General features: G+C 33.7%; 1 protein-coding gene across 1 annotated transcript; it reads right to left on the reverse strand.

Annotated features, from left to right (window-relative positions):
• Nucleotides 1-7,901: 7,901 nt before the first annotated feature.
• LOC134693026 (neuronal acetylcholine receptor subunit alpha-9-II-like) lies at nt 7,902-9,926 on the reverse strand. The gene has a single exon (XM_063553718.1). The coding sequence runs from the start codon at nt 9,800-9,802 to the stop codon at nt 8,567-8,569; it is 1,236 nt and encodes a 411-aa protein (XP_063409788.1). The 5' UTR covers nt 9,803-9,926; the 3' UTR covers nt 7,902-8,566.
• Between the last annotated feature and the right edge of the window lie 2,635 nt (nt 9,927-12,561).

Here is a 12,561-nt window from a genome sequence, read left to right on the forward strand (position 1 = left end):
ATATCATATCATTAACTGTAGCAGTTTCTTTTGAATAACGATAACAAGCAAAATTTAAAATTTATAACATGACCTTGAACTTTGACCTTGACCTCAATTTCCTTTAAATGGACCAAGGACTTCACATTGAAAGACTGTAGGCCTCTACGACTTATACCGTATGAATTTATCCAACATATTGTCTATCTTGAATTTTCAAAGGGAAATAACTCCCATAAGATGTCTTCCGATCACTTCAGTCAAAATAACACAAATTATTCTTAAGAGTAGAAAAACAATTTGGTGAAAACAGTTTGTTTAAATCTTATACGGTTTAATAGATATAGCGATAACAAGAAAAAAGGGACGTGGGGAGATAACTCCTATAAGAATAAATGTTCGGTTACACAGGGTGAGTTTTCAAACCCCAATTACTGTACAACATCATTGGCCAAACATCCATTCGATATGTTGTAAAACAAAAAAGAATCTCAGACGGCAGAAGAAGAAAAAATATATATATATAGTCAGAAGAAAAACATAAGGTCTTTCCACGAAAAGTGGAAATACCTAATAAACAAACCACGTGCTCAGAGAACAATTAAAGGGATTTCTACCTCGATAATAACTGTAGCATAATACAGTATAATAATTATTACTATTATAGTAATTAAATTTAGAGCTGCTTTCTATTTGCTTCCATATCCGTTGAGACAGGAAAGTTCCACTAGACATAAACTGATTAAATATTCCGATTAATTGTATTCGTAGCATAAATAAACTGAATCATTTGTAAAATCTCATGTGTCAATGATTAAATAACTGTAGTGCAAAAAAGTCTACGTACAAGAAATGAAACGAAATTGCCCTTCGCGGTTAATTGTTATTTCGCTCGAAGAAAGGTAACTTGCGTTCTCTTAAAAAAATCTCAATGTTGAACCAACCTATAGCTTATCATAGATACCAGGATTAAAATTTTGTGTTTGCGGCCGACGCGCGTTTTGTCTACAAAAGACCAATCAGTGACGCTATTCTTGAGGGAGAAAAGCCTAAGTAATTTATAACTTTAAAACTGCCTTCTTTTACTTTAAGGGTCCCTATACTTTAAGGGTAGGGTTCATTCATGGTAATGGTTAGGTTATGGAATGTTTTAGGTTAAGGTTATGTTTTATGGTTAAGGCTAGTGTTTCGAAAAACTTTCAATGTTGAACCAACCATCAGTTCTTGAACGTCTAGGCAATCTTTGAAAAACTATCACACATAGTGACGCGGTCGTTCTTACATAAGTATTCTTGTTTAAGACCCCAAATTGTTCACCCGTGACGTGCTTTTTAGTAGCATACTTGGCAAATAATCTTTCCACTCCATATAGATTCGCATACTCTTTTCATGTACGATCCATGATTTTCATTGAATTGTCCACTGAAATACCAATGCATTGCTTTATTATTCATGTTCACTGGCATGATATTAGGCTCGTTGTATAAGAATATATCTGACATTGTCGCCTATTTTCGCGGGAAATGTTTTAAGAGATTGCAACTAATTACTTCAATATAAACAGTAGAATATAAATTATGAATGAAGATATTAACCTATATTTGAATCCCTTAAAATTAGAATGTTCTTGTATGACCATACAAAGAACCTTCTTTCTGCGCAATAAAATATTTGTTCATAATTGAGCTTTATAGTGTGTATAGTGTACGGTGTTAATGATATAATGTACGTGTGGTTTAACATGATAATAGTGGCAGGACGAAAATAAGACGTAAATAAAAACAAAATATATTCACAACCCGCTACTCAAAAACGTTAATTTGATCAGCATGACTGATGTCAGATTCCGGGGTTTAACATTTACTTTTCTGCCCAAGATGCTGAATTAACGGCGATAGAGAGCATGTGGTGATGCCGTGAATAAAAAGCGATACGAATTTGGGAATTATGACAATAAAGCAAACATGTTTAAAAAAAAAACATATGTCCGATGTGCCGATCTATTTTCATCATCTTCATGTATAATAAATGCTTTTTCTTATTATTGTTTGAAGAAATTCAGATTACACCGTTGGTTTTCCCGTTTGAATGGTTTTACACTAGTAATTTTGGGGCCTTTTATAGCTTGTTGTTCGGTGTGAGCCAAGGCTCCGTGTTGACGGCTGTACATTGACCTATAATGGTTTACCTTTTTAGATTGTTTTTTGGAAGGAGAGTTTTCTCATTGGCACTCACACCACATCTTTTTATATCTATGATGTTGAGGTCATTGTCAAATTTACCATCAACTACACTTTTCGTTGGCGTCTTTGTTGTATATATTTGTATGTTTGTTTGAATTGTTTAGCTAGTTTTGTTGAATGTCGGTATATTCCTTACACAGTTTGGCTGCTGGATCGCAATTAATATCACATTAACATAGTATGTCTGTGTGGGTTCCTCGCCCAATTTTGTCAATAAAACGCAACTATTACAAGAAGGAGGTATGGTTAATTAAAAACCAATTTAAAAGTAAAATCACAAGGATACTGAACTCCTAGGAAATTTCAAAAAGGAATATCCCTAATCAAAAGGTATGGTTAATTAAAAACCAATTTAAAAGTAAAATCACAAGGATACTGAATTCCTAGGAAATTTCAAAAAGGAATATGATCCCTAATCAAAAGTTCAAACACATCACACGAATAGATAACAACTGTCATTCCTGATGTCTATTTATTTTGGAAAATGACTGTTCTAGTTCATCAATTAGAGGGCTATTTCTTCATTCGAGCCTTGGTTGATAACATTTGATTGTATCAGTTTTTATGAATCCCTTTGAATAAATAAGCTTTTTGTTTCGTTTTTACTTATTGCTGATATAAATGGACATGCGGTAAAGGTAGCTTACTAAGCTTGATTATTTACGTATAATCACATTTATCTGACATGCAAGTTATATTTATCAGTTTATGCAATCAAAACATTAACATTTTGATACTATAGCTATTTGATGCTCGTTATTTTTTCAATTCATCATTTGTTAGATGATTTCAGTCAAAATCAGAACAGGAAAATAAACTTCTTCATTTTTTTATATAAATAAGGTCGTTAGTTTTCTCGTTTGATTTGTTTTACATTGTCAAATCGAGGCCTTTTATAGTTGACTATGCGGTATGGGCTTTGCTCATTGTTGAAAGCCGTACGGTGACCTATAGTTGTTTAAATGTCTGTGTCATTTTGGTCTGTTGTGGACAGTTGCAATTATACCACAATATTTCAATAAAAATTATACAACATTTAAAAGTATGAAAAATGTGGTCAAATGTATTGCAGTTTCAATTCAAATCAGATGGTTTTTTTCATGAAGATCATAAAATGAGCATACCAAAATGAAATGCATGATTGTCAATTTAAACCTAAAATAGATAAGGGAATTGCAACCGAGAACTTGTTAAACAGCAACCCGACAAAAGTGTAAAAAAAAAGAACAGCCCAAAGCTTTCAATGGGTCTTCATGCAAAGAGAAAATCCCAATATCAGAGGTGGGCAATTAACTTTGTATTTTTTTTTATTGAAAAGAGCTACTTGCATTGTGGTTGTTATTCACCAGCATTACTTCTATGTATCATATTTTTTTTAATTAAATCTTTATTGCTGTTTAATATTTAATCAATTAGTGCCATTATAAAATGCGTGCTGTAGATTAACTAAATTACCCAAAGGGCATATGTGCATTAAATTTTCAGAAATTCAATATTTTGAATTGCTATGGATGCATCTAATTGGTAACATGTGACATAACCACCAATGATGTATAGCCAGTCAATGTCGTTAATAAGCTCCCATCATCGCCACCTATGATATTAATCTATGATAATTCTATGATTAATTTACCTGAATTGTTTTGGTTCTATCAGAGTTGCAACATTCAAATGGAGCTGAACTAGTATATATCTTGCAATACGAATTTAATGTAAAAGGCATTTGCAATACTAAAATGAGAAAAATATTTTACTGTCTTATATTTGCTCATGTAAGCATGAATACTAGATCTACAGATGTAAGCAACATGACTTACTATCAAAGATTAAGGCACCTCACGGAGAAACTTTTGAATAACTACTCCCGGAATATACCACCTACAATAAACAAATCTGATAATGTCGATGTAAATATACAACCATTTATCGACCTCATTTTAAGGTTTGATGAAGCCGAGGGAATATTATCAATATTTGGATTTTTTTCGTTAAAGTGGTATGATATGTATATCAGATGGAATATTACAGAAAATAGCGACATAGATTTTTTATTGATACCTATAGAAAATGTATGGGTACCAAAGCTGATAATTGGAAACAGTGTCCAGAAAAGGACAATATTTACTTTTGATAATGATTTTGATCAAAAAACGGATCTAGTCAGATATGAACATAATGGCGCAGCTACAGTTTTGGCAGGAGGTGTTATTGATACTGCATGCGAAGCGAACATGTATTATTTTCCTTTTGATACTCAGACCTGTAGTATTGAATTGTATGAAGAATGTTTTGGAATATCTATCTCTATCACAAATGACACTTATCTAACAGCTCTGAAAATGCACAAACCGAGTTCTGAATGGGAAATTAGAAATGTGTCAACCATACTATCGCCCTTAAAAAGTGATTTTGTAGACATACAAATTCAGTTTGAACGAAAACCACTTTTTCGTTGTATCAGTTTAGTTGTTCCCGTTTTTCTTGTAAGTTTTGTTAATGTATTTGTCTTTATTTTGCCGATTGAATCTGGAGAACGAACCTCTCTTGCAGTTACTTTGTTTTTAACATTCGTTGTGGTAATAACAATGGTTGCTGACATACTTCCGCCAAGCAGTCACGTGAGTGTTTTCCAGATATTGTTGTTTATAAAAGTTATTACCAGTGTTCTTACAACAATAATGACGATTATAACCATTTCTGTATATAATAAGAATGAAAATGATATTTCCTGGTTAATGATTTTATATAAAAGTGTTTTTGAAAAATGCAAATGTAAAAGCCTTCAACAGGAACCTAGCTCCCTATTTTCCTCCGAAACTCATAGACGTCAAGAAGAAACTACTACCGATGTTCGCTTACGTCATCAGCAAATCCTAATCGATGTTCCAGGACGGAAACAGCAAATCACATCTGATGTTCCAGGGTGTTCAGGGCAAATACCCAACGATATTTGTGGAAGCCAACAGCTAGTTCCAACCGATATTCCAAAACTTCTAGATTGTGATTGGAAATTGCTTGCACACAAAATCGACGGATGCTGTATTATCGTTTTGATTTTAGAACTGGTATTTGAAATGGTAGCTTTAACAGTTGTATTCGTAAGAAAGAGTTCCTAAATTCGGTATTCGTTAATTAACTATAATCAGAGGCCCCTTACTAGAGCTCTGGTAATGGACTTTATCTATTATGCAGTCCGATTCGTAAATCTGTTAAACTAAAACTACCATATAAAAAGGCTTTAAAATAAAATATTTCAAAGATATCCACCGTTTCCTATTCCATTTCGTTCTGTATTTCATTTGTGTTTATGATTGCTAAAATGGTGAATTTCAATCATTGGATGATTGTCGAAGTTAAAGAGAGGAATGACAAAACCATTTACATGCATTTTGCATTAACTTTAGTCCAGATAAGTGTCTTGAAATAGTCTGTGATATCTACCTTTACTGAATTCGCTCTTTGAGAATATTGACAGTTTTTGCTATAATCTGCATGTAATATTTTTGTTGGCATACTGTGAATTAATTCATTTTCGTGAATACCGATTTGCAAGGATGGAGGAAAAATTTAATGTTCATGGATATTTGATTTCGCAGCGTCACCAATACTAATACCCACGTGATCTAAGAAGATTAGTATCCTACGTAAGTTTTCACGGTCAACTATGAGCCACAAAAATGTTCAAATAAAGGAACAGTAATTAAAGTTAGAAGGAATTTATTATAGTGCGCAATTTGACTTCAAACCATATTCGCTAGCCAAGGATTACGAGCCAGTAAGTTAACCTTTGGCTAGCGGAGATTACTCTAAACCTGCTCCAGGGGATTTCAAATTATATTTATGCTTGCTCCCAGAACAGTGATTTTTATACCGTTGAGATATAAATAATTAATAAGCACTCTGACTTTTTCACAGCCTAAGGTTGTGTTACTGCATTCAAACAATACAACGTAATTGATTTCTTAGTTGAATCAATCCCTGCTATCGTTACTGACAATTAATTTTAATTTTTCATATATCAAGTACCGAGGTTGATTATACGTATTAACGTTTTTCTTGTGAATGCATTCACGTTTTTGCTTTCTACAATATTGATATGAATATAACGCTATAGAGGTATAGAAGACAGGGGTATGAGATCTAACAAAACATGTTCAATCCTGCCGCATTCCTGTCCTGTGCCTGTCCTTAGTCAGGGGCCTATGAAAGAGTGGCGAAAGATATCAGAGGGACAGTCAAACTCATAGATTGAAAATAAACTGACACGGACAACGGCATGACTTAAAATTAAAAAGACAAACAGACAAATAATAGTACAGAAGACACAAAATAGAAAATTAAAGACTGAGCAACACGAACCCATCAAAACTGGGGATAATCTCTTGTTCTCCAGACGGGTACGCAGATCCTGCTCCACATGTGGCACCCGTGGTGCTGCTTATGTTATTCCAAATCATCCGGTAAATAGTCTTATTCGGTAGGTCACATTGTGAAAAGGGAAGGGTATTGTTGTTACGACATAAGGAACATATCAGATATCATCTGTGAAACGGTCAACCAACTCATGATAGTGTCTGTGAAAATTAGGAAACTTCACCATTTGGAACTCTTGGTTTAAAAGCATCCTTGTGAGCAGTAATACTCTATCCAGGAAATCATGATAGGAAATACAAACCCGGGAATCTCGTTTCAATTGGGAGATATATGTAACGTAACTCAGACTTGTTTGATTTCTAATTTCAATTCATTTATATATTTCGGAGTTTAGTATGACGTCCATTATTATTGAACTAGTAAACTTGTTTTGTTTATAGGCCAGCTGAAGCACGCCTAAGGGTGCAGGATAATGTTGCTGTGTTGAAGACCTATTGGTGGCCTTCGACTGTTTTCAGCTCTATGGTCGGTTTTGTCTCGGCAACACATTCCCTATGTCCATTCTCAATTTTAATCTTGTTTCTGATGACATGATACTTAAAAGACCAATGTGCATAATCATTTATGTGCATAAATTATTTAATAGCAGAATAAAGTGTTAAGCTTGTTATTAATATTTGGATTTTTTTCATGAACTTTATATATAATATTAATAGTAAGTCAACGATGATAAAAAAATCAGTTAAATAATTCATTTCATAAATGTCTCTCTGATTTAAACAAATATATATATATTTTCAAATCAAAGAACATTACAGATCCAACAAAAAACTCTTTAAAAGATTGCAGAACTTTAATCTTTTTAAATTTGTTTTGTATTGTTTAAGTTTTTGTATTGAATCATGTATGACGAACATAGAATTCCCGCAGAAAATGTTACAGATTTAATATTATTCAAGATTCACCACTTGTAATACATGTCATTATATATAACAGTTAGCTCTTTTTTTGAGAGCCCAGGTGGTCGTGTGGTCTAGCGGGACGGCTGCAGTGCAGGCGATTTGGTGTCACAATATCACAGACGCATGGGTTCGAATCCCGGCGAGGGAAGAACCAAAAATTTGCGAAAGCAAATTTACAGATCTAACATTGTTGGGTTGATGTTTAGACGAGTTGTAGAACAGTTATATATATCTATATATATATTAAGATACAAGTGCCATTCTATAAAGAATCATATAATTTTTCAAAAAAGCTGTCACGCAAAACTGCATTTAAAGCATGCTTCTCATCTTCCTTTTATAATTCACTCAAGGCAAACTCTTTCATTTACGGTTTTTCTTTTGATAGCGACCTGTTTCTATTCGCAAGGGGGAAACAACACACCATAATTTAGCAAATGCACTTCTTCATCATATTGAAATTTTCTGTTAACAATTTATAAGTACATATTTTTTTCCAACATTTTAAGACAATATTCTATTATGCCAATTTACCTCATAATTTTCAAATACATTTTTTTTTCTATCTGTTTAATTTTTATGCAACACAGTATCTAAATTAGTGTATAAATCTACATTACACTCCTGGATGATTTTGACATAATTCTGTAAACAGTTTTTCCACTAATCAATGGCATTTTTACATGCTCTTTGAAATAATTTATAATTCACCCTACCTGCTGACATAAACTTACATCTAACCCAATGTAATAAACTACAGCAGCTCCACTGCTTAATACAAGTGTCTCTTAAGTGTCCTTTTAGAAATTTTAGTAATTTCAATTTATGTTTGTATGACATTATTCTGAATATAAAACAATCTCTATATTAGATTCATACAATTTATTATTTGTATATAATGGTAATATGTTGTAATATATTTTCCAACTTTCAAATTGTTGTTCGTTACATGTATGTGATGTATTTCATGTATGTTATCAGATCATGAATTTTAAAAATAAACAACTACTAACTATTGTTTAAACCCCATCGATTCCTAAAGATAATCAACGCAGCTATAATTTCAGATAGTATTTCTACTACTAACACAAAAATACAGACTCTATCAATTTTCTGTACCACGTTTTGCCAGTTTGTTTTGGCACTCAATGTTGAGTGCTTCGAAGTTTTCGTTGCCTGATTCTCATGGCCATTTTCCTGCTGTCGACATTTCGTAGCACATGTACACATTTTAAATAGTGAAAATGTTTTAGTATCATTATTTCGGTAATATAATGATAAAGTTACTATCGCCATTACAGTCGTCAGGATGCTGGCTATCACTTTTGTTATCAGTAATATTATGAAGATACTAACTTCGCTGCTCTCGGGAAGATTTTCGGCAACCATTGTTATTATAACTACAAATGTAAGAAATAAGGTTACCGAAAGTGATATTCTTTCTCCAGATTCTATTGGTAGAACAAACACGAAAACGTTGAGAAAACTAACAAGAAAAATTGGCAGTATTAGGCTTACGCACACAAATAAAGGTTTCCTTTCAAGTTTAAGTTGTACAATCATTTGTGGCCAACCATCTGGGTCCGGTACAGACGTAACGTTAGTTAAGTCCCACTCTGCATGAGGAGTAAAGTAAGTAAGTGCTAAAAGGGTTTGGTCCCCGTAAGAATTGTAATCCGTGATTACAGCGCTGTCATCAAAATATAACTCAATTTTGCAAACGTGGGAATCGAAAGGGAAATAATACATGCTTGCATGACAAACCACTTCAATTACACCACCAGCTAAAACGGATGCTGAACCATCTGAATAATATTCAACATAAGTGGTCATTTGATCCAAATCATCATCTGATTTATAGATTGTCCGTTTTTCTATAGTATTCCGTATCATAATCTTCGGAAACCAAACCTCTGCAACTGGAAAACGCAGTACAGTTATGCCATCGTTTTCTGTTTCATTCCATGTGATATAATTATCTTCCCATTTTATCCGGAAAAGTGCATATACAACATAGGTTCCAACATTCTCATTAAAATCCAAAAACAAATCAATGTACGGGTAAACGGTCACGTATACACTATCATATTCGTGTTTCCGTGGTATTTGCTGGTTAGAATACTTTTCCATGAGTGTTCTTTTCAATTGTCTTTTTGTGTGATATTGGTCTACTGTCGGGCTATTAGCAGAACAAATATACACATGACAAATGATTACGACCAGGAACCAAACCATCTTTTCCATATTGGAGTCGAAACTGACCCCTTAAGTTGAGCACATGAAAAAAAATAAGTTAAGAAAATGTTAAAGCAAGGTTTCTTGTCTTTCTGAACCAAATATTCTTACTTTGAACAGGATAGCAACTTATACAAGTAGAAACATCGAAATGATGAATTAAAGTTTTATTTAGTAGTTATATATAAATGGGGCGGAGCAAAATACTGTCAATTTAATTTGCAATAATTTTTAAAACATTTACATGCCAATGAATAGGCATAATACTAAACGTAAACAAATTAAATACGTGTAGATCTATACATAAATTGTGTTTGTTGATAATCTCTTTATCCTTTTCAATTTGGTTTGGAAAATCCTCTTCAAATTCACACAAGAAAAACATATACGAAATGAATAATTTCCGAGGTAGCTATCAGAGGCAATTAACATTTTGGAAATCTCCTATTTTTGGATATTCGTTTAGTCACTATTTACCATTCACTGGAATCTATAACTTTATACATAACAGCTGTATTTTGTGCAATCATCATGTAATTATGGATAACGTTTTCCACAATCACTGAATCAGGGATTTCTTTAATAAAGGATGGAAATTAGTTTTACAATTTAAATAGCTATGATTCAATGTATTATTTTTAGTTGCAGTATTATATGTTGTTCAGGTCTCAGACAGGGTATATACTCTGACATTCCCAGCTTAGAGTTTATATCCCCTGAGCCGAAGGCGAAGGGATATAAGCCCTAAGCCGGGAATGTCACAGTATATACCCTTTCTGAGACCTGAATTACACATATATTACGGATTACCCCTGACTTATTGTTATTTTCAAGTGCAGGTGTTTGTTCACAACACATATATAAGTTGAAAACCCGAAATGTTCGGCATACGTGAAGGATTTTCTAATTTGCTGTGATCATAACTTTATCGTGTATGTGATAATTTATAATAACAAAGTGTAAATTGCGTGTTTTTGTATCAAAAATGTATTATTGACTGAGACACGTCATTATTTTCCCTCTGTGAGCCTCTGACAATCTGAAAGCTTTCGACTACGTCACATAGTAACCGGTGTTAAGATGACGTTTTTGAGGTTTTCCAATTGGGGATACACACAGTATATACCCTGTCTGAGACCTGAATAACATATGATATTACGGATTACAAATGTGTCGAGGTTTATGATTGGATAACAACACAGAGATGTCAGAGTATATTCAGGAAACCTCCGGGGTATATACGACGTTTTTATCCCCAATTGGAAAACCTCAAAAACGTCATCTTGAAACCGGTTACTATGTGACGTAGTCAAAAGCTTTCAGATTGTCAGAGGCTCACAGAGGGAAAATAATGACGTGCCTCAGTCAATAATACATTTTTGATACAAAAACACGCAAAATTATGATCACAGCAAATTAGAAAATCCTTCACGTATGCCGAACATGTATATGTGTTGTGAACAAAAACCTGCACTGGAAAATAACAATAAGTCAGGGGTAATCCGTAATATATGTGTAATTCAGGTCTCAGAAAGGGTATATACTGTGACATTCCCGGCTTAGGGCTTATATCCCTTTTGCCTTCGGCTCAGGGGATATAAACTCTAAGCCGGAATGTCACAGTATATACCCTGTCTGAGACCTGAATAACATCATGTATTCTGCGAAAAACTAGGGTTGGATGCGGTAAAACCTCTCCCTTCCCTAGTTTCTCAGCCTCGTATATATATCTGCAACACAAACAAAGTTGCAGATACGATAAGATTTGGAATGGAATTAAATCAATATGTTTTTTCAATGCTGTGCCTTCATACAATAATAATTTTATTTGCAAAATACATACCTTTTTGTTTTTAAAATTACGCAGAAGATGAAATGTCAATTATAATTAAGTTCATAAATGTAACTAGTAATTCTTATTATACCGATCATTTGTACCATAACGGTACGGCATTTCACAGGAAAACATAAATCGTTTGTACCTTTCGTACGGCTTTTCACAGGAAAACATAGATCGTTTGTACCATTCGTACGGCATTTCACAGGAAAACATAAATCGTTTGTAACTTTCGTACGGCTTATCACAGGAAAACATAGATCGTTTGTACCATTCGTACGGCATTTCACAGGAAAACATAAATCTATTGTACCTTTCGAACGGCATTTCACAGGAACACATAGATCGTTTGTACCATTCCTACGGCATTTAACGGGAAAACATAGATCGTTTGTACCATTCGTACGGCATTTCACAGTAAAACATAGATCGTTTGTACCTTTCGTACGGTATTTCACAGGAAAACATAGATCGTTTGTATCATTCGTACGGTATTTCACAGGAAAACATTGATCGTTTGTACCATTCGTACGGCATTTCACAAGAAGCATAGATCGTTTGTACCATTCGTACGGCATTTCACAAGAAGCATAGATCGTTTGTACCATTCGTACGGCATTTCACAGTTAAACATAGATCGTTTGTACCATTCGTTCAGCAGTTCACAGGAAAACATAGATCGTTTGCACCATTCGTACGGTAGTTCACAGGAAAACAAAGATCGTTTGTACCATTCGTACGGCATTTCACAGGAAAACATTGATCGTTTGTACCATTCGTACGGCATTTCACAGGAAAACATAAATCGTTTGTACTATTCGTACGGCATTTCACAGGAAAACCTAGATCGTTTGTACTAAATTCGTACGGCTTTTCACAGGAAAACATAGATCGTCTGTACCATTCGTACGATATTCCACAGGAAAACATA

Source organism: Mytilus trossulus, chromosome 12 (assembly GCF_036588685.1).
Source record: "Mytilus trossulus isolate FHL-02 chromosome 12, PNRI_Mtr1.1.1.hap1, whole genome shotgun sequence".
Lineage (NCBI taxonomy): Eukaryota > Metazoa > Mollusca > Bivalvia > Mytilida > Mytilidae > Mytilus > Mytilus trossulus.